General features: G+C 43.5%; 1 protein-coding gene across 2 annotated transcripts in view; it reads left to right on the plus strand.

The window, feature by feature from the left end:
- macrod1 (mono-ADP ribosylhydrolase 1) overlaps positions 1–24054 on the plus strand; it is a 157261-nt gene that overhangs the window by 88980 nt on the left and 44227 nt on the right. For both annotated transcript variants that reach the window (XM_079509776.1, XM_079509775.1), the window contains exon 4: positions 5048–5077. In XM_079509776.1, coding sequence (XP_079365902.1) covers positions 5048–5077 — 30 coding nt within the window. The remainder of the gene's footprint in view (positions 1–5047; positions 5078–24054) is intronic.

Here is a 24054-nt window from a genome sequence, read left to right on the forward strand (position 1 = left end):
GAGAGAGATGGAGGGAGGGAGAGGGAGGAATACACAAACAGGTTGCACTGGGGCCTTGGGAATCAGGCAGCGAGGGAGAGGATAAGAGAGGAGCGCAGAGAGAAAAATAAGATGGAGGGCCGCAGAGAGAGAACGAGGGGAGTGGTACAATTGGAAGAGACCTGTTTACAGATGAGCTGATTTAATGGAGATTTTAGCCAGCGTGTGGAACTAATTTTCATAGCGCCATCATCATCAACATCATTATGCCTGACTTCAAAGTCCCCTTTGTAGTATGCGGTAACCATTATGTACATGTGTGCACAAACACCCACACAAATTCGAGCACGCGTGCACGCACACACACACACACACACACACACACACACACACACACACACACACACACACACACACACACACACACACACACACACACACACACACACACACACACACACACACACACACACACACACACACACACACACACACACACACACAGCAAGCACGCACGCACGCACAGGTGGTTACACTCGGAGTACCAGCCTCTACAGCAAATCAAACACTGGTTAAGTTCCCCCACCTCTCTCTCTCTCTCCCCTTCTCTCTCTCTTTCTCTACCTCTCTGTCCTTCTATCGCTGGAAAGTCATCACTCATCTCCCTGCTCCTTCAGCTGTCTCCCGTTCTGCTCCTCTCCTTCGCTCTTGAGTCAGTCCCTCCATCCCTCAGCCCTTCTCGCTTCCTCTGCCCATTCCTTCCTTCCTTCCTCCCTCTCTGTCTGCAATCAGTGTGATTACCCACTTACCTCCCCAGGAACAACAGAAGGTGTCCTCCATCTTGTCGCGTTATGATCCCCCAAAATTTAGTCCTGCGTCTTTCTTCTCCACCCTCATCTCTCTTTCAATCTTCTTCTCACTCAGTCATCCCTCTCTATCACTTGCCCCCTCCTTACCTCTCTCTCTCTCTCTCTCTCTCTCTCTCTCTCTCTCTCTCTCTCTCTCTCACTCTCTCTGACCCCCCCTCCCCATTACTCATTTGCTCACCTTTCTTGCACCCTCCCCTTCCTCTCTGTCTCTGTCCCCAATGCTCCCATGCCCTCCTCTCCTCCTGTGACACTTTAACGCCTGATTCTTACTTAGTTGCGTGGCGGTGGCGCACAGTGAATGGAACCGAGCCGCAAATTCATAACGTGGCGCGGTGCAACACGTCATGAGCTTGCACATCAGATATTTGCGATGCCTGATACTGGTGTGCAACTCTATATATATAAATCAGGCTTACAATAACTATTTCTGCCCTCTATCATCTTTCCTTTCCTATACCAGTACCTCCTCCCTCTCTCTCTCTCTCTCTCTCTCCACCCTGTCCACCCTTTAGTTGTTGTTGTGCAACGTGCCCCCCACCACCTCCTGGTAATTGGATGCATTTCGGCAACAGATGCTACCATCCTACTATTTAGCCGCTCAGTATTAAATATTCCAATTAGTCACGTAATGCCAATGAAAAACTAGAGACCGTTAGCCTCAGTGCTTACAGCGCCACAGGAGAAAGTATATTTGTGCACGTCTTCGTATTAACATGCAACAACTGTTGGGCGAACGAGAGGCATGTACACACACACACATAACGCTCATGCACACGCGTGTATCCTCATCAGGGTAGAGGGCGCATCAGGGTTTAAGCAGATGGTGAAATGCTTCCCCTAGAGTATTGACATTACTGTCTCTCTCTATATCTCTCTCCCACTCGCTCTTGCTCTCTCACTCTAATTAACTAGGTTTCAGTAACAAACCTTTGGGCTTTGGAGTTGCCATAGTTACCCTATAACATCGACTCTTTGCCCGTCTAAATTTGTATGTGTGTACAATGCTTGACTGCTCGTGTGTGTGTGTGTGTGTGTGTGTGTGTGTGTGTGTGTGTGTGTGTGTGTGTGTGTGTGTGTGTGTGTGTGTGTGTGTGTGTGTGTGTGTGTGTGTGTGTGTGTGTGTGTGTGTGTGTGTGTGTGTGTGTGTGTGTGTGTGTGTGTGTGTGAGAGTGTGACAGACACACATGAGGCCTCACAGAGGAGTGACACGCACGCACGCACACACACACACACACACACACACACACACACATACACAGTGTTTGAGGTTGTGTGTGTGTGTGTGTGTGTGTGTGTGAACAGGGTTCACAGACAGGGTCTCTCTCTCGTGTGCTGCACTTACAGTAAGTACAATGTTGAGGTACTCTCGATCAAAATATCAGTCGGAGTGAATACAAACTTTAATATTAAATAAATAGGCCTACTGTTAATGTACACGCTAACTCAGTGTACAAATGAATGGCCCTTTCTGTTTTGAGGATAATGGGTGATGTCCGTAATATCGAGTAAAACATCTGGACGTTGCTTATCCAGTGCGCCACAAAAAACACAGATGTCGGAGTAATTTCTAAATTACCTGGGGTCCCTACAAAATACTAATCCCGTACGAATAGGACTTTAGACAATGTTAATTGTATAATCCTATGAATAAAGATTAGTTAAGATAGGAATACTTTTGTGGATTTAAAAGGGGGGGGGGGGGTCACTGCATGGAAGCACATATACAGTAGGAAGTTCAATTTAATTTTGGTGCAACTTAATGTACAGAGGCAGAGAATGAATTGCATTAGATGAGTTAAAGGGCAGTCAACTGAATAAGATTATCATATTATCCTATCTGACATATTGTACTGAGGCACCTGCTGTTGATAAGAGTGCATTTGGAGAGTGGCCAATAGCTATGAACAGCGAGGTATCCGATTAGTTCACTGGAGAAATAGAGTGAAACAGTTGGTACTGTGACAACATCCTTCCCTTGTCAAGAATGAAAAGAGCTTTATTTGTCACTCACTCACACGGTACAAGCAGGCACTATTACAAATAATAACACTTGATGCAAAAGCAGAAGGCATACAGATCACTTTTCTATTTCACTTGTCTTTGGACATCGTGCAAGTAAAATGTTGCTCCAATTCATCTTTCACAGTACACAGCTAAATCCTCAGTGTTACATTGAACTCTTATCTGTCTGTCTTGTTTCTTTCTCTCTCACACAGCCTCTCTGTCTCAGAGTTCAGTGTTCAATTAACACTTGAGCTGTTGCTGTTGAGTAGTTGTTGCTGTTGAGTAGTTGTTGCTGTTGAGTACAGTGGCAGTAGTGTAAGTGTTACTAGTCTTAGTTTAAATATGTGGTATTATTATTGTTGATACTCTAATACAGGGGTTCTCAACCCGTGGGTCGCGACCCCTCGAGGGGTCGCCAAATTATTTTGGGGGGTCCCCAAATTATTTTGCTCTAATAGATGTCATTGTCTCTTATGTGTACAAAATGTGTCATGAGAACTGTGCGTGTAGAAAGGAAAGTAGAAAGGCATCCGTGAGGGAACATCAACCCTGCGAGATAGAAGGCTTTTTGCTGAGCTCCGGTGATGAACTGATACCGGTAGAATCACTCTAATGTTCCATGCACAATGATTTCTGGTCGGGAGTCATCAGTTCCCCTTCATGCATTTTTTATGCTTTAAAGGGGAATAATCATAATTTAAGAGCTCACGTGATATTACCGTGGCCGAGGGCAGCTCAATCAGTGTCAGTTGAACGAGAAAGAGTATTTACTAAAGCTAGAAACGTGACTCTAATCTGTGCAGCTGATCAAATTAAAATAAATGAGCTTACTGTAATCACATTTTTGTTTGTGACTTCACATCCAAATGAGCTGTATTTCTATACCATGAAAACCACTTAATTTCATTTTCTGTTGAACTTTACGATAAACGGGCCAAATTGATATTTTATTCTTTTTTGGTCATTGGAGAATAATAGTAAGATGATAGCTAGCTTAAAGAGTGCATGTAGGAAAATGCTGAAGATACTTGTAGATCATTATTATTATTATTATTAGTATTAGTATTAGTATTAGTATTAGTATTAGTATTAGTATTTTTATTACTATTTGGGGGCTGCCGCTGTTGTCATGGAATAGTTTGGGAACCCCTGGAATAATATAATCACAGTGCATGGTTTCTCAGACAAAAATACAACAAATGGGGAGTACAGCCACTGTGTTTTCTAACTTATCTTTGTAACTGTCCATTGCATAGAGATAATGTGCTTACTCACTTCCATAACATGATCACAGCATCCCAAATTCGATCCATAAGCGAAGAAACAATTGGGAAATACGATGCTTGTGACTTATTAGTTAGAACTTAGTGGCTCAGAGTTAGTCAAATAGTTTTAAAGGACCTCAGGCTACTGTGGAATAGCTGAATATGCGAGCATGGCTGACATTCAGATAATGCATATACGCTATTTTGTAAAAAGCTACCCCTCCCTTCATCTTGTAGTATTAGATTTGTACAAGCCTCAAGTTAAGATTTGACTAATTCTTTATTTTTTTCCTGCAGTTAATGCAATATACTTCCTTTCCTGGCTGCGCAGTGTCCTTTTTTATTGACTGTACTTGTATCCTCTATATATTAAACTACACTAAACAAAAAATATTGACACACCATTTATAAGGAACATGCAGGACATACGGATTTTGTTTTCCCAAAATGTGGCAAGAGACGTGAAGAACTACTGTAGTATTCCAAAGTGCAAGGTATTCCCTCAGTATATTAATTTGTAGACTGCGTAAATGAGGACACACACACACACACACACACACACACACACACACACACACACACACACACACACACACACACACGTTTTGTTATGTTCATCCATAAGTCACTCTTGTGTGGAGGGGTCATTTTAGGTCATGTTAGGTTTAACAGAGGGGTGAAGGGTCAAGATGAGACATTGTAGCTCAATCCAGTGCTGTCTTGCCTCTAAACAACCAGTGACAGTGACTTTATGGGCACCGGACAGGAGGCGCTTGTCTTTTGTTATCCTACAACATGGAATGAATGAATGAAAGCGACATTTCTTCAACAAAAAAAACAAAACGTTACAGAGCTTTAAAGGATTAAAGGAAAGTCTGTCCACATTTATAGTATATTTAATTGTCGATCTATCTCTTTCTTTTCTTTCAGCCAACAACAGCTTGCTGGGAGGAGGAGGAGGTACGTCGCCACTTCATTTTACTGTCGTCTGTGTGTGTGTCTGTGTGTCTGTGTGTTCGTGCGTGCGTGCGTGCGTGCGTGCGTGCGTGCGTGTGCGTAAAACTTGCATCTGTGTGTATGACTTGATAACAGGTATGTCTTTGTTTTGGCAGGTGTTAGTGGTGGGTGCGTGTGCGTGCGTGTGCGTGCGTCCGTGCGTGCGTGCGTGCGTGCGTGCGCACGTGCGTGTCTGAGTGCAGGTGCAAACTCGGTGGTTCATAATTTATGGGTGTGGAGTGCTGTGGAAATAAACAGTCATTTTTCAGTGTATTGTTGACTCAGTACTTTGCTGTGTGTGTGTGTGTGTGTGTGTGTGTGTGTGTGTGTGTGTGTGTGTGTGTGTGTGTGTGTGTGTGTGTGTGTGTGTGTGTGTGTGTGTGTGTGTGTGTGTGTGTGTGTGTGTGTGTGTGTGTGGTGTTGGAAGTTCATGGCTAATCGATACTTGTAATAAATCTGTACCACTAATGCTCCACCCACACCCACTAAAAATCATGCACGTGCACACACACACACACACACACACACACACACACACACACACTACTTGGCAGGTTGGCATATAGGGTTTCTCAACATTTGTGTATGAGCAAGCGACATCCCCTAACACTCCTTGCATCCCTTCTTGCCACAGATATATTAGTTTACTATGCAGATACAGTATACGGTAGTATGTTGGTTACTTGTTCATTGTGTCCTACGGTCGCAGATTACTATGAAAACCTGCAAAACCAAATGTCATTCCGACCGTCGATCCGTCATGCCACCATATATGGCCATCAGTCCGCCACGCCTCGTGACACGTCTGGATAGCCATACATGGAGAAGACACCTAGATCATCACCTAGATTTGACATATATGGAGCCGGCCAGCAACTCTGAGTCTACATCTGACCTCAAACCCTTAGATCTCCATATATGGAGCTGACCTGTTCTAACATTCCATACTGTATGTTATCCTTCCCCACCCGTCCTTCCTCTTCGATGTCTCCCTTTTGATTGATACCTGTCCATACAAACTCTAGACGGGCCTGCCCCAAAGTTATTAGTGCAGCCGCACCCAGCAGCCGGCGAAAACTAGAGTTCTCAACAGGCCCAAAAATTATAGCCCGGCCGTACCTGGGCCCTCATCAAACCCTGCACTCTCAAGACACGCTCCATATATGGCCAGTACAGAATTCATTCCATTTGTTCTATCTGACCCACCATGCCAAAGCACCAGCGCTTGCCCAGAAGTATGCCATCACCCAGGCGGATGCGTGCACGCGACCTCTGCCTTTAGGGCGAGGTCGCTTCTCGCCCTCAAGGCGTCTTACTGATGTCGTTTACTATGCAGACATAGTATGTTGGTTACTGGTTCTTCATATAGTTTACGCAGATATTGTATTAGTATGTTGACTTGGTTACTTGTTGTTCATATTGTTATATGCGGATATAGAGTATGTTGGTTACAAGCTTGTAACTTGTTCATACTTTTTTTGTTATTATCACCGCCAGGCCAGAATGGCTAATCTCATCAGCATGCACAGCTGGACCAATCGGAGTGAAACTCCCAGGAAGAACCTAATGTTTCAATGTTTCATAACTCTTGAACTGTACTTCGTACAATAAAAAAAGAAACCTGGATTGCTTTGATCATGGCACAACTTCCCATATTGGGACGTGCCCATTTCCATCTTTCAAGATTATCTGCCATTCTGTGTTATCTTCAAAACACACCTTTTCCTAATACTCCAGACAGATTTTGTCCAAATCGCATGCAAATCGATCGAGCGATTAAGATGTATCAGATTTTTTTTTAAAGTGCTAAAGATTCTGCAAGCAGCATCTGATCGGACCCAAATTTGAATCACAAATCCAGAGTCCTCTAAATAACGTGAAAAGACCTTGACAAAATGGTTAAGAATGTTATTTAGAAAGCAAATTGTTTAGAATGATGCTGGTTTGACATTTAAATAAACGTTTTGTTACCAACGCGCTCTGACTCCACTGGTATGATATCCTCTTAGACCAATAACATTACAAAAAGTACTGGGATGACAACAGTGACTTACTTTACTTATCCCCATTACACCGGCTGGCGCATAGGGCAGCAACAAAGTGTCTCCACTTGCATCTGTCTTTGGCCATCTGTTCCCCCAGCTCTGATGTTGTTGCTGGAGCTCCTTCTCTATCGTCCTACGCCATGTCATTTTAGGCCTGCCTTTCTTTCTCTTTCCTTCTGGGGTCCAGTGTAATGCCACTCTTGGGATTGCGTTGATGTCCATTCTGAGGACATGGTCCACCTACGCTCATCGATTATACTGTTCATGTTGTCTTGTTGGGTGACGTTGAGGAGGTTATTGTTTGAGATGGTCTTGGGCCAGAATATACACAGACATTTGTGCAGGCATGATGTATGGAAATTGGATCATTTATGGATGTCGCTTTCCAGCATTCTGCACCGTATAACAGTGTTGATAGTACGCAGCTTTGGTAGATCCGGAGTTTTGTTTTGGTGCTGTATTGATTTGATTTCCAGATTTGTTTAAGTCTTATATATGACAACAGTGAGTGAACGTTTTATTTCTTGTACAAGTCTTTATAATGAAGGGAAAACGTTTTGACTATATAGCCTTCGTCAGTGTTCAGCATTTGGAGTGTCTGCTTCCTTTTGAGGAGGAGGAGACGGTGTACAGGTGACAAATGAAGAAAAGAATGGTATGTCCCGCACAATATAATTCTGCTCCCGTCTTTATTTCAACCTATAAAACAACGTTTCGCCCCTCCGGGCTTTCTCACTTTCTTCATTTGATAATTGTTTGGGTCCAGCACCGTATTTAAAACTGTGGGATGTGCATATCTTTTTCCTTCTTTACATTGTACAGGTGCCTTCTGACCTACGTTATTTTATTTTTTTTAAGATTTGATTTTGGCTTTTCTGCCATTATTGATACTTAGAAGTGAAGATGGATAGGAAAGAAGGAGGGAGAGAGAGGGGGAGAGACATGCAGCAAAGGTCGTCATGAACGGGACTCGAACACGCGCCGCGCTGTCAGGGTCAGGTCAGAGCCTATGTGTCATGCGCCTGGACTGTTAGGCCAGCAGGCGCCCTGACTCAAGTTTTCTGAAAAAACTTAAAAAATATTTATTGAAAAATGACAAATTATGTATGTTGCTAATAATGTACATCCTGTAGCAACAAAAACAGCAAATCATCATACTTTTTCGAAGGGGTTCCCGGTTGCTAGGTATAGAGGTTCTCGGTCTAAATGGGTTAACCTGATATCCTAGTTTCTTTGAGTTACTACATTGCTAAATAGGCTTCATGCTTCCTATTTTTACTTGATTTCACACTTGTTTTTCGCACACTCGATAAGAGCATCTGCTAAAGGCCTAAATAGTAAGTGTGTGTGTGTGTGTGTGTGTGTGTGTGTGTGTGTGTGTGTGTGTGTGTGTGTGTGTGTGTGTGTGTGTGTGTGTGTGTGTGTGTGTGTGTGTGTGTGTGCGCGTGCGTGTGTGCGTGCATCCGTGGGTTTGAGAGAGATAGAGAGTTGATGGGTGGAGGTGGATGGGTGTCAAGTTTGACACAGCAGTTTTCAATAACAGATGTGTGTTTGTTGTGCGTCTCTGTGTTGAGTCTAAAAGCTTTTGTTTTTGTGTAGCCATGTTTGCCTGTGTCTGTCTTCAGCGAACAAATGTGTACTGTGTTAACATATGTGTGTATATGCTAACTTCTCAGTCTCCATGGTGATGTCTCGTGTGTGTGTGTGTGTGTGTGTGTGTGTCTGTGTGCGTGCGTGTGTGTGTGCGCGCATGTTCGCGCATGTTCCCAAAGGTTCCTTTGGGTGTTCAAAGACCAGATCTGTGCTTGCTCTGAAGTGTCTGTAGTGAAGCAACTGCCATTCGGACACCCAAAGGACTGCGAGGAACACACACACACACACACCATAGTTCGATGACACAGTCAACTTAAATTGGATTTCTTTGCTTTCTGACAGAAAAATGCACAACCCATGCAGGCATATGTGCACACATAAGAGCCAACCAGTGCCTGTGAGCACCTCCCCAATTGCCTTCATAGGATAAAATCTGCCTGTTTTCTATGCCAATCGTTTCTCTCAAGTGTGTATCACTGTGTGTATCACTTGTAGATCAGCTATTTTTGAGAAATCTTGAAAATGTGTGGAAAAACGTTCATTGAATCCATATATTTTTAAAGCGAATATTTTTAAACTCAAGTCTTTGCTTCTGGCTGTCCCTGGAACTAAATATTTTGAGATGGCAGTCAGCGGCCAAATATATATAATTTTGGGGGTCTTTGACATGAAAACGTTTGAGAACCACCCATGTATGTTGAGAAACAACATGGGTTTTTCAGAAAACTGTAGGATTTAGAAAGTCTTAATGGGTTAAGTTGCTCTGTGCTTCACTACAAAGGCGAGGCTAGGTCTTTGTGTTGTCGGGGTCCTACCGTATGTTGTCTCCTCCTGATAAGTTTGCTTTCAGGACATGCCTGGCACGTCTGTCCCATGCATGTTACGGCCAACTGTGGTTTATCCCTATTAGGTTAATCGCTGCCCTCGGGCAGCTGCCCTTGCAAAACTGTGCACAGCTCTAATGTTGGACTGATCCAGGCTCGGGGCCAGAGCAACTAAATAGGAGGGGCACAAAAAAATCACCACAGCAGGTGCACCAAAAACATTGCTCCACATAAAAAGTATGTATTATAATAATTAATAATTATTATTAATAGTAATTATTAATAATGGTATATAATAATATAGAGTCCCAAAGTACTGTGTATAAACCTCTGTTTGGCAACACCTCCAGTAGTAGTAGTAGTTGTCTGTTAGAACACCGATTCCCTGAATTTAGTTCAACACGTACGAATGCTGCAGGGTTTTAGCATTGCACTCCAAAACACATGGATGTGATATAAAGATTATATAAACATAAATGACTCGGTCATAATTGCCAGCTGCAGAAATCTCTCGTTTATGAACAGCTATAATTAGTTTGTGTGCCTCAGCCTCTGCCTCAGCTCACGGCTTCACATTGCGGCTTTCAGAGTATGCAGTCAATATGCCATCACGTTGTGATGTTCAGAGTATGCAGCCAATGCGGCTTCACGTTGCAGCATTCAGCGTATGGGTTTTATGCCGTTCAGACTATGGGTTTTATGGGTAAGTCTCCCATTGGTTTGGGGCAACCAATGATGAAAAAGTCTCTACTACGGACGCTAGTAGAGGTAGATCAACATGTTGTTCAGCCGCTTTGGGAGCATCTGGCAAAAATAACTAGAACAACTACAGTATGTACAGTGTAAGTTGCCACACCTCTGACGCACAGATACACATAAGGGACGGAGCACTCTCGACTTTCGAGTGACCCTTGTGATATCATGAACAAACAAACAAATTGTCTTTACTTGCAAAGTAAATCTTGTACTGAAGGACACAAAAATTGGACGAACCAAGGACAGCCCCATGACTAATGAATTGCATTTTTAATGAATTGCATTTTATAGCACTTTTCAAAGCACTTTACAATGGTTCATTCATTCATACATTGGGAGGTGAAGCGACAGTCGATGCCAGCGTCCTCACTTCCCACATTCACACACCAATGGTGGCAAGCTTACACCGACCAACTCATTAGGCAATGTAGGGTTCAGTGTCTTGCCCAAGGACACTTCGACATGTGGACAGGAGGAGCCGGGATTCGAACCTCCAACCCAGGGATCATTGGACGACCTGCTCTACCTCCTGAGCCACAGCCACCCGTCTAGTATACATGCATTGATTGGTGAATGGTTCAGCACCACCGGCGATGGACAGCGACAGGCCATGCGTGCTGTGGCCCAGCACCATACAGTTTTTACACAGGAATAAAATACCCAAGAGAGGAAAGTAGGGTGCAATAGTTATTCAAACTGATTTAATTAATAAATTATAACAAATTATCGTTAATCGACTTTTTTTCATTCAAAATTCTTTCAAAATATAATATCTAAAATGTCTAAAAGGTCACAATGCATATATATACCCATATAGGGTTGTGACTTGTGAGCTTGTAGATCTGCTATTTTCGGGCACTATTTAATCGATTATTAGTCGATTTGTTGACCTAAAACTAACAAAGTTAGTTATCAAAGAAAATGTGCCCCTCGATAACTCGATTAACACATTGTCTATACTGTTGACGTATATATGCATTTTTTAATAGCCATCTGTTGTCTGCGATTGACATATATATATATACGCTTTATATCGCTTTATATGGATCTGAAACAGCACCGTTAAAAAACAACGTTTAGCCCTGAGCCGGTTGCTAGGAAACGCCTTGCTCACCCCCGCTCGCTTCTCTTGCTCTTTTCTCCAAAACTACATTGCTGTCCATTGGGTTGATCAGATATCCGTGTTTCGGATCTGTTTTCTGATTTTTCATCGCGATAGAAATATAAACGTTTCTCGAGAAAGATAGCTAGCGTGAGCTAATGCTAACATTAGCCTTTTCTTACAATAGAGTTCTAGAAACATTATCGATAGAATATTCGCTAAGAAAATAATCAATTGTATCCCTAGAGAAAAGCAGCATACAGAGCTGTCAGTCTCCACACAGTTATGTTTGTAATTGAGCCATTATTAGCAACGGGCAAACAATGTGAAGAGTTAGAACGTACAGTAGGGCACCTTGTGTTTTGTAAAGTCCATGGTAGCTTGGGGATGGCGGTCCTAAAGTCCCCGGTAGCTTGGGGATGGCGGTCCTAAAGTCCCCGGTAGCTTGGGGATGGCGGTCCTAAAGTCCCCGGTAGCTTGGGGATGGCGGTCCTAAAGTCCATGGTAGCTTGGGGATGGCGGTCCTAAAGTCCCCGGTAGCTTGGGGATGGCGGTCCTAAAGTCCATGGTAGCTTGGGGATGGCGGTCCTAAAGTCCCCGGTAGCTTGGGGATGGCGGTCCTAAAGTCCCCGGTAGCTTGGGGATGGCGGTCCTAAAGTCCATGGTAGCTTGGGGATGGCGGTCCTAAAGTCCCCGGTAGCTTGGGGATGGCGGTCCTAAAGTCCATGGTAGCTTGGGGATGGCGGTCCTAAAGTCCCCGGTAGCTTGGGGATGGCGGTCCTAAAGTCCCCGGTAGCTTGGGGATGGCGGTCCTAAAGTCCCCGGTAGCTTGGGGATGGCGGTCCTAAAGTCCATGGTAGCTTGGGGATGGCGGTCCTAAAGTCCATGGTAGCTTGGGGATGGCGGTCCTAAAGTCCCCGGTAGCTTGGGGATGGCGGTCCTAAAGTCCCCGGTAGCTTGGGGATGGCGGTCCTAAAGTCCCCGGTAGCTTGGGGATGGCGGTCCTAAAGTCCCCGGTAGCTTGGGGATGGCGGTCCTAAAGTCCCCGGTAGCTTGGGGATGGCGGTCCTAAAGTCCATGGTAGCTTGGGGATGGCGGTCCTAAAGTCCCCGGTAGCTTGGGGATGGCGGTCCTAAAGTCCCTGGTAGCTTGGGGATGGCGGTCCTAAAGTCCCCGGTAGCTTGGGGATGGCGGTCCTAAAGTCCACAGTAGCTTGGGGATGGCGGTCCTAAAGTCCCCGGTAGCTTGGGGATGGCGGTCCTAAAGTCCCCGGTAGCTTGGGGATGGCGGTCCTAAAGTCCCCGGTAGCTTGGGGATGGCGGTCCTAAAGTCCCCGGTAGCTTGGGGATGGCGGTCCTAAAGTCCCCGGTAGCTTGGGGATGGCGGTCCTAAAGTCCCTGGTAGCTTGGGGATGGCGGTCCTAAAGTCCCCGGTAGCTTGGGGATGGCGGTCCTAAAGTCCCCGGTAGCTTGGGGATGGCGGTCCTTACTGCTTGCTAATGGCACTATCCCCCTGTGCTGCTAGCTGCTTTATATGTGAACTTTCTCTGACTCAATGGGGGCCGTTTTATCAGTCAGCGGTGATGGGAAGAATTTATGTCCATTTTTGTTCTAACTTCGCCTTTTGATAAGCTATCGTATTATGTAAAGTTGCATTTTCTCCCCCAAAAATGTGGAAAAATATTCAGGGATTTCCTTGCAGAAGAAATGTGTTGCTGATCGGTACAGTGGTTTGCAAGTCTAGCCACAGACCCTCTTCTAGATGGCTCGTCTCATAGGAGCCGTGTAAATTATATATTTTTTAGATTAACAGCCAATGGAGGGCAATTAAGGAGGCAGAGGCGGAGGGCCAATGTCCCTTAATTAATTCCTAGGACGTCTGGAGACATCTTGGGCACAAATTGTGTTAATTCACCCCCTAACACCAGGCATGGCGTGATCCCTCAGGTTCTTAGCATATGTATTACTTTAGTGCACATATACATGTACATATTTACGTAGTTGTGCAAGTTCATGTGTGTGTCTATGCCAATTTGTACTGTATCTTCTTTGGATGCACACATACATGTTCATGCTGTGGCTTACAGTATTTGATTTTGTCTTTATGTATTGACTATTCACAATCCATGACTTTGCATAATGATCTAAGCTCTGCAGTAGAGCTTAGATCTGACCTAAAAGAATGCACACTACATGATCCTACTTGAGCATGTGCACATTCTGTCTGAACCCGTGCCGGGCTCCGTCCCATTGACTGCATTTATGGGCCTGACCCCGGTTTAAAACTAAACATTTCGTATGAAGTCAGCTGTGTTTCAGTGCATAAAGTCTGATTGTTTGTTGTGTTGTAATTTATGTTTAACTGTCATTTTGTTGCTCAATTAAACACAAATGTATTCATCCGTAACGGCTGCTATCAGCTGTAACCCATGTCTTTTCAGAGTGGCCCTAGATGAGTGTAATTCCATTGCTTTCTCATGCAATGAGAAACAGTTTCTGATATTTGTCATTTCATTTTAAACAACTCTAATTCAGAGTTATTTGAATGACAGATATATTCTGCATAGCCTAACTTCCTAAGCGAGCGTGGTGTAGGCAGCGAGGATTTGACACATTTCAAATTATGTTTGATTAGCTGGTGAATGGTGACAAAAACATAATGATGCAAGGAATGAACAGACTACTGTGTAACTTCCTCTCACAATGGTAGGTCCCATTATAATAGAAACAAACACACAAACAAACAAACAAAAACAGGATGGCACAGTCAATGGTCCAGGCAGAGAGTATATCCACTAACACTGTGCGTGCGTGCGTGCGTGCGTGCGTGCGTGCGTGCATTAAATTCTTTCATTTTTCCTCTCAGCCTTTACCACTCATTCGTATCAGTCTATCTCTATCACTCGCTGTTTCTCTCTCACCTCTCTTTCTATATTTTATTAATTTACATCTCTCCTTCACTTGCTATGTCTGTCCTATCCTTTGGGGTTTGTTAAGGCAGATAGAAGCTAGGTGTTAATTAGCGGGAGAGAGGTAAGAGGAGAGAGGATGGAACAAGAGGGAACGAGGGAAACATAGAGCTGGGAGGGAGCAATGGTTAAAATATGGAAGTGAGATTAGGGGTGGTAGAGCGCGGACAGGGAAAGAGGGACGGGTGTAGTGGGTGAGTCATCAGGGACAGAAGGAATGGAAAAAGAATACGATAGATTCACAGACAGCCAGCTAGCACTGTAAGAGCACGTCGACAAAAATAAACTCACACAAACACAGTTCACACTATGCCTCCACAAGATTCTATTCCACATATCAAACAGAATATCCAATGTCAGTATTATTGTTGACAACAAAAACATTAACAGAGTGGCACTCTTCAGTCTGGCACACCAGCACAGTCAGTGAGGTAAATAGGTTTTCAATGAAATGGGTCCCGAGACACAGGGGGGGTCTTTTAAATGGGTCCCAGGGACATTTTAAGAGTCCTACTTCAACGAGTACAGTATTGCATCACAGGACCCCCGGAGTATGACATGATTGCGTCCTTTCTCAATTTAGTGAGTCTAAGGATGCAGGATGAAGGCTATTTGCATCACTGCACTACTTTCAAGTTCCAAACAGTATCGCTGCTAGCGCAGCGGTCCAGCTGAATGGCATGCACGGGAGAAAGAAAACAAAAACATGCCAGTTGCACTAATTGACCTGCTCGATTAACAAAGATTAGTTGCCCATCTAAATGTCCGGTAGAGCAAACAGCCACAACCAAAGATTTACTAGCTTTTAGCTTGCAGCGGATATTAATCTCCTGCTCTGGCAGTTGAAAGCCAAGTGGACAAGGTGAACGCGAGGTAGCAACCTCCAACAGCATCCTTTATGTCTAACATTTAGTGCAATAAGATTTAAACCTTTTTGGGGGAGTATTTACCTGATGCTGCAGAGTGAGATACAATAAGTGGAATTAATTACATCCAATCCAGATCATCCAACCAAACCACATACAGTATAAGGAGTCTAAATATCTGCTACCCAAATCAGTGGGCCCCCACTGTAGATGCGGCCAAGTATGATTTTGCTATCTTATAATGAGTGGACCAATTTTATGAACATGAGATTGAAAATGTACTGTATGCTCCTTTAATACATTAAACAGAAAATGTATACAATTATATTTCAGTAATCAAATTATCGATTTAGTAAAGTGTCAAGTAAAAAGTTGTCATGACATGAGTGCTATTTATAATTTCAAGAAGATGTGACTGTGTGTCTTTGTTTGATATTATAGGTTTAAGGTTTTGAGTAGATAAACATAACAGTACAGTAATTTATGTAAGACATTTAAAGATACTTGTCTGTTTGGGTTCCTTTTATTACCTATTACTGTTTATTGTATGGTGTTAATCACATACCAAATCTACTATCAAACTATCATAAAGTATAATTTACAGATCAATTATGATTATGAAGTACTCGTTTGCACTTTGCTCTATTAAGAACTCAACCTTTATCCCAAAACGATGCGCATGTATTATACTACTAGGTATTTTATGAGGAAGTGCAAGCTAAATAAATGCATACTTGCACCAGGGAGCAAAGGTAGACGCATACAAAAAAAACTAAAACAAGAATGCCACTACTGTATGCCTGTGGGGATATATTGAATATATTAAGGGGCTGGTGTCAACATCACCGGTAACGATTCTATCAGCTCCCTTCCCCCTCGTGGCTCTGAAGCAGGATCTAGGCCCGATGCAGACCACGCTGTTGACAGTCCACCACAGGACTGTCTGGAGCATACCAGTGCTCTGGAGTGGGAGATTAAAAGCAACATGTTTACACATCCCCCACTTTCTCCATTCTACCATCCTGCTAGCAGCTACAGTGCTTACGTAGTAGCTTAACACTGTACAGTACATAGCTGGGATCTTTTTTTGCTTGTTTTTCCAGGTTTCTTACTTTCCTGTTTTGTTTCTTAGAAATGCCATCAAAATTGCAATAGCCAGTATTTCTTGGAGTTACTCAATTATGTGGCGTTATTGAATTCTGCCACTTGTCTTGGGCACCATATGTCACCAGCTGCAGTCATTACTGACTCTCGGGGTCCGTTGAGTCATCCTTCAAAAGTCTTGTGGAGCGGCTAAATAACAATTTTATATCAAATATAATTTGGCACCTCTAGAGATGTTTGGAACAATTCTGACAAACAAGAAAGAAATCGCTTTGGGCCATGAACCCAATACAGACGGATTTGGAGCCGTGTCACTTTATATAGAGATAAACCCACAGGTCTTGGCCACATCTTGTACATTAGCTCAACCATGTTAGTGCAAATCCCCATACAGTACTGTAGATGTTGTATCCAGATATGTTGTGTGCTGTACATCCTTGGACCAGGAACGTGTGGTTGTGGACATGAGTTGTGCTGAATGAATCCCACTGGGGGTTAACCATCTGCTATCTCCACAGCTAGAAAGTAGAAATTAGTATTCCCTTATGAAACATTCACTGTGCTGCATGTGATATTAATGCCTCGTCCCTGCGTACTGTACCTTCCAAGGCTTATTCACTGTTAGCACGGTAATTTGTCTGTATTGTCAAATATGCAAAAACAGAAGACGAAAGAAATACAATTATTAAACTACAAGAACCTCCTCGCCGTGACGATGCGTAGCAATATTTATTGATTGTAATTAATAGCATAATGGCATCCAACTAGTCAGACACACACACACACACACACACACACACACACACACACACACACACACACACACACACACACACACACACACACACACACACACACACACACACACACACACACACACACACACACACAGAGAGAGAGAGAGACAGACACACACAGACACACACATACATACAAACAGGAACAGGACAGCCTGGACAGCCTCCTTTGGGTCTGCGGATAAAAGAGTACACATGATATGCACCAGCCATGAGGACAAAGCTTTGCACATGATTCGTTTAGGTCTTCAAGACATCCGGATCCAAGGCACAATAGATGAGCACGATCCCAATGAATATTTCATCTGCTCACTTTTTCTTTTTCTTTTTTCTTTTTTGAATTGGTAAAAAAAAGAAAAGAAAACCTCCTTTATTGCATTTCTTCTCACAGCCTGGAAGTCTGAGACTGAATCCGGATGAATTGGCATGTCTAATGACTCCCCCACCATGAGCTGGGATTCCATATACCTTGCTTTTGATCTGTCTGTCTGTCTGTCTGTCTGTCTGTCTGTCTGTCTGTCTGTCTGTCTGTCTGTCTGTCTGTCTGTCGGCTTCAGATGCTATCAGAGGATTTTTATCTCCTTCATCAGCCCTTATCAACACCGTGCAATGCAGCCAGTATGGACATTTCCACATACTGACGTTGTTGTCAGCCATTGTCCGACCTGGCGTTGGTCACGTTGTCTGACTAACCGTGACTCTAAATCTAACCCCAACTCTAACCCTAACCTCAGTCTTAACCGGCCACATATAAGTCCACTATCATATCAGTCTTAACCAGGCAACGTAAGTCCACTATCATATCAGTCTTAACCGGCCACGTAAGTCCACTATCATATGAGTCTTAACTGGCCACGTAAGTCCACTATCATATGAGTCTTAACCGGCCACATAAGTCCATATGAGTCTTAACCGGCCACATAAGTCCACTATCATATGAGTCTTAACCAGGCAACGTAAGTCCACTATCATATCAGTCTTAACCGGCCACGTAAGTCCACTATCATATGAGTCTTAACCAGGCAACGTAAGTCCACTATCATATCAGTCTTAACCGGCCACGTAAGTCCACTATCATATGAGTCTTAACTGGCCACGTAAGTCCACTATCATATGAGTCTTAACCGGCCACGTAAGTCCACTATCATATCAGTCTTAACCGGCCACGTAAGTCCACTATCATCTGAGTCTTAACTGGCCACGTAAGTCCACTATCATATGAGTCTTAACCGGCCACATAAATCCACTATCATATCAGTCTTAACCGGCCACGTAAGTCCACTATCATATCAGTCTTAACTGACCACGTAAGTCCACTATCATATGAGTCTTAACCGGCCACGTAAGTCCACTATCATATGAGTCTTAACCGGCCACGTAAGTCCACTATCATATGAGTCTTAACTGGCCACGTAAGTCCACTATCATATGAGTCTTAACCGGCCACGTAAGTCCACTATCATATCAGTCTTAACCGGCCACGTAAGTCCACTATCATCTGAGTCTTAACTGGCCACGTAAGTCCACTATCATATGAGTCTTAACCGGCCACATAAGTCCACTATCATATCAGTCTTAACCGGCCACGTAAGTCCACTATCATATCAGTCTTAACTGGCCACGTAAGTCCACTATCATATGAGTCTTAACTGGCCACGTAAGTCCACTATCATATGAGTCTTAACCGGCCACTTAAGTCCACTATCATATGAGTCTTAACTGGCCACGTAAGTCCACTATCATATCAGTCTTAACCGGCCACATAAGTCGGTTTCACAATGTTTTCACTTCGGCGGCAGTAATTTCACTTCCACATTTCCTAGTCACCTAGTAGTATGTAGGCAGTATGTGGAAATGTCCAGATGAGAACATACTGGTGATAATCGGTTGCAACATTCTGTCTGTCTGTGTCTCTCTCTCTCTCTCTCTCTCTCTCTCTCTCTCTCTCTCTCTCTCACTGTCTGTGTGTGTTGGGAAGAAATGCTGGTAGGGAATATGCTGTCTCTTGTTCTCTGAGCAGATGAACAGGAGCGCATGTATTGTGAATGAAGGGCAGGGGCAGAAGACTGTTTGCGAACAGAGAGATGAGACGAGAGACAGAGCACTTAGTGTACCCTCCACACGCAAACAATGTTGTCAGTGTTTCAGCCTCGCAGACGAATTTGCTTTATCTCCATGCTCCCCAGACAACCCCTGTGTGTGTGTGTGTGTGTGTGTGTGTGTGTGTGTGTGTGTGTGTGTGTGTGTGTGTGTGTGTGTGTGTGTGTGTGTGTGTGTGTGTGTGTGTGTGTGTGTGTGTGTGTGTGTGTGTGTGTGTGTGTGTGTGTGTGTGTGTGTGTGTGTGTGTGTGTGTGTGTGTGTGTGTGCGTGCGTGCGTGCGTGCGTGCGTGCGTGCGTGCGTGCGTGCGTGCGTGCGTGCGTGCGTGCGTGCGTGCGTGCGTGCGTGCGTGCGTGCGTGCGTGCGTGCGTGCGTGCGTGCGTGCGTGCGTGCGTGCGTGCGTGCGTGCGTGCGTGCGCATCCGTGGGTTTGAGAGAGATAGAGAGTTGATGGGTGGAGGCGGATGGGTGTCAAGTTTGACACAGCAGTTTTCAATAACAGATGTGTGTTTGTTGTGCGTCTCTGTGTTTGATGCACGATTGATTGCATATATGTAGGTGTCTGTATAGGTTTTTGTGTAATTTGCGTATATATAACGGTGCGCTTGTATGTATGCACCCACAGCCAGACCCATCCTAAATGTTGCCTTGGCAACAAGCTGGCTGAAGTAAATGACTGTCCTAGCTCTGCTGAGGGATTGTGGGAAAGCAATATGCCAGGGTTCCACCCCATTAGTTTGACGGACAGCCTGTTTGGCCTATAAGAGGTCAGCTGGCAAGGGCAGACATATTAGTATTCCATAGGAGAGGCGTGGGGATTGGTTTTACTAGAATGTCAATCTACCTGTGTGTGTGTGTGTGTGTGTGTGTGTGTGTGTGTGTGTGTGTGTGTGTGTGTGTGTGTGTGTGTGTGTGTGTGTGTGTGTGTGTGTGTGTGTGTGTGTGTGTGTGTGTGTGTGTGTGTGTGTGTGTGTGTGTGTGTGTGTGTGTGTGTGTGGTGGATGGGCGTAAGGGAGAGTAAACGTGGGTCCGTGTCCTTGTGTGTGTGTGCGCACGTATAACATTGCAAGTCCTGACATAATATTGGAAACACACTGTGTGTGTGTGTGTGCGCGCGTGTGTGTGTCCTGCTGAGGGTGGCAGCATCTTCGCCAGGTAAGCACATAGCCAATTATCACATCCCAGCCCCTGTAGTTTGTGCCTTCAACCCATCCATCCATCCCACCCTGCCCCCCTTCCTCCCACTGGCACCAGTCAATATTGTTGCCTGTGAGAGAGATGAGATAGCAGCTATCCTGGCTTTACTAACAGGTTGGCTGTGGAGTTGGCTGGCTGGCTGGCTGGGTGGCTGCTGGCTGGCTGCTAGTTGACGCCAAAGCACACTATTCTTCTCCATTTTTATCCCCTTCATCGGGAGCTCTTCCCTTTCATCCATTCTCTTCTCTGAACCCCATTCAACACTCATTTCATCACATTTTCCCCCATCAGTTTCTGCCATTCTCTCTGTCCCATCTCTCTCTCACACACACACACACACACACACACACACACACACACACACACACACACACACACACACACACACACACACACACACACACACACACACCTGATATCATTCCAAACCCATTTCCTCTTATCCAACTGTGCTCTTCAACACCGTCTGTCTGTCTGTCTGTCTGTCTGTCTGTCTGTCTGTCTGTCTGTCTGTCTGTCTGTCTGTCTGTCTGTCTGTCTGTCTGTCTGTCTGTCTGTCTGTCTGTCTGTCTGTCTGTCTGTCTGTCTGTCTGTCTGTCTGTCTGTCTGTCTGTCTGTCTGTCTGTCTTTTCGTCCGTTCCTCCCTCCCTCTCTACCTGTCTCCATCGCCTTTATTTCTTCTTCCGTTTGCTAACATCTCTCCAGTGGTCACTGATAGGAGAACGTTTTCTGAAATTGTGTGATAATATAGTGTAGATGACATGGAAATCATTGGTTAGCTTTTAAATACGGAGATGAGTCAAAGTTTCCCACTGAGTATTTTCAGCTGCCTATACCGATATGAATCATTTATTCATGATGACTAATTCATCATAGAATCTGTCTTGGTGGTTTTAGGTCCAGCCAATTATGGCTGATTCTTAAATGTTTTAGATTGCCCGTCTTTCTGCAATAGTAGACCGTAGTTCCTTTGACACCACAGTTAATTCGATCATGTTCAGCTTCTCCCCCTTGTCTTTATATGTCTTGATGAATTGAATACATGGGACCACAATGGAAACAAGCTTTCAGGGTTTTTTTGTGTTGTGCGTTTATCATTATTGCATAACCTTTTGTAAAAATCTAATAAAGTATTCAATCAAATATTCAGGCTGCATGAAGCTGAGAAACAGACTTTTATCTGAGGAAATAAAGTCTTCAATCTGAGAGCCAGGTGTAGCAGCTTGTCCTTTCATAGATGGGTTTATTGTTGACATCTGTGTGGACAGTTCTTTCATAGATGTGTTTATTGTTGACATCTGTGTGGACAGTTCTTTCATCACATGAAAGTGACGTGTTTTTTTCTTTTGTTTATTATGATTTTTGGTATACAGGCATTTCAGTAATATTTAACCAGCAAGTTACAGATTGGTCCAAAAAATAGCAGAAACATACAAACAAACAAAACAAGAGACTTACAATAAAAAGAGACAAAACATAACCGTCAAATAAAAAGACAAAAACAATAAAATAATAACTGACATGGCTGACGACTACACCGCACTCCGAGGACAGAAACAACATCACAATCAATTCTAAAAAACATTTCTGATATGGAAAATAAAACTTATATGTATACATGTGTACCCACATAGACAATATAAACATACATACAGTATACACATATCAAACATTCTATACATTAATTAGATGACATTACGGGGCAGAACAATATTGTATTCAATCACTTCAGTCCAACATAACAAGCATCTCAATAATGGGTGACCAGATTTTTTGAAATAAGGGTTCCCTTTTCGACAGGGTAAATCTAATTCTCCAAATGCAGCGCTCCTCCCAGCTCCTTTAGCCACATATCAACTGTCGGAGGTTTATCCGACTTCCAGGCCTGTAGTATTAACTTCCTATAGCTAGCAGTGTAGCGAGCGAAATGGCCCGTGCCTCATATTTGTTTTGAACCTGATCTGGTTCAACCACACCGAAGAGTGCAACTAGAGGTGCCGGGGGAAGTCTCTTTTATATGCTTTAAGTGACGTGTTCTTGATGTTGTCACTGAGCACATCGAAACAAATTCCAAATCAACTGTAAAGTTATTTCCTAAATAAATTGTTGAATCGTACAGGTCCTAGGTCTTGTTTGGGTCAAAAAGAAATTCACATAATTCTTTTTGCTTTGTCGGTTGACCAATTGATCTGAAATATCACATGGCATTGATCATTGGTATACTGTATTATGCAGGGATTGAAAAAGTTTCACTTGTAATTGCATCTGCTAGCATATTATAGCAAGTATATTGCTATATTCGATGATAGGGATTTTTTTGCCCAAGGCCTAACATCAGTCAGATTATCATAATATAGTATTATAATATAGTCTTTAGTATAATTTGCCTTGATGGTGCAGTCAGCCAATAAGGATGCTGACCATAATGTCTTGAGACTTATTTCCATTGAGGTCCTCTCACAGTTACCAGATTCATAAGTTAAAAGGTACATTCATTATTAGGTGACCATGCTGGGCTGTTAAGTTGGCTCCCAGAGAGGCAGAAGTTACCACGTCTCTAGCAATAGATGCAAGGCTAACATGGTGCCGCAAAGTGATGTCTGTGACTACAGGGGGGGAGGAGGGTGCATTCAGGGACTGTTACTCTCCAGATGTTCCATCGCTAATGAGAATAGTGGAATAGACGCAGAGAGATAATCATTTTTTGACTTGTATATAAAGGACCAATCAATGACTTAAAGGATTGCTTCACACAAATGACTTATTTTCCATCAATTACACACCCCATGAAGCCTTACATTTATGGAGATTTTGTCACATTCCTATGCCAATAATTTGATGACTCCGATCCTGGAGACATGATGGGTAAAATTGATGTTGTTTACACGTCAAGTTGGACCGTTCTCCATATCCTGTTTGTCAGGTCAGAGAGGCCCCAATCATCTTTAACTTTGGCCTAGTCCCTGTTTTGTTGTTTCGCCCCATGTTTGTGACTAGAATATGTTTTCATCCCATCCCTACTTAATGTCATGTCACATTGTTCCATCCGGTTGTTCATATTTCTCATCTGACATCGCGGACATGAAGTATTTCCAACAACACTGACGTCAATTCCCTCTTAAAACGAGGAACAATGCTACAGAAGAGTACTTCGGAACCCCTCGAACAATTGGATTATTTATGTAAATGAATATGTAACTGTACTTCCGAATTGCAACACATTTCTTGTCAAATTGATCTTACTTCACTAAAATTCTATAACCTTATATTAGGCCTCCTCGCCTCGTCTTCAAGATTACTATTTTAAGGTTTTTTTTACAGAGGTTTTCAATCCATTTCCTGGATGCTATGTTAAGGGTGTTCTAAAGGCCTTGCTAACTTAAGGATTTAAAGGGCAGTTCACTCATTTAAAGGTAATAGATTACTTCAATTTCATTTATCTGGTTTGCATTTTCTGGTGGTCTGGACATTATAACATAAGGTCCTGGTTCAGACTTTTCATTATTCACTTATAAAATATAAAACTATAAACATTCTCCTCCTATGGGTTAACTTAGAACCCTATCAGAGACATTAGCATCTTTCCACCAAT

This window comes from Electrona antarctica (genome assembly GCF_951216825.1).
Source record: "Electrona antarctica genome assembly, chromosome: 1".
Lineage (NCBI taxonomy): Eukaryota > Metazoa > Chordata > Actinopteri > Myctophiformes > Myctophidae > Electrona > Electrona antarctica.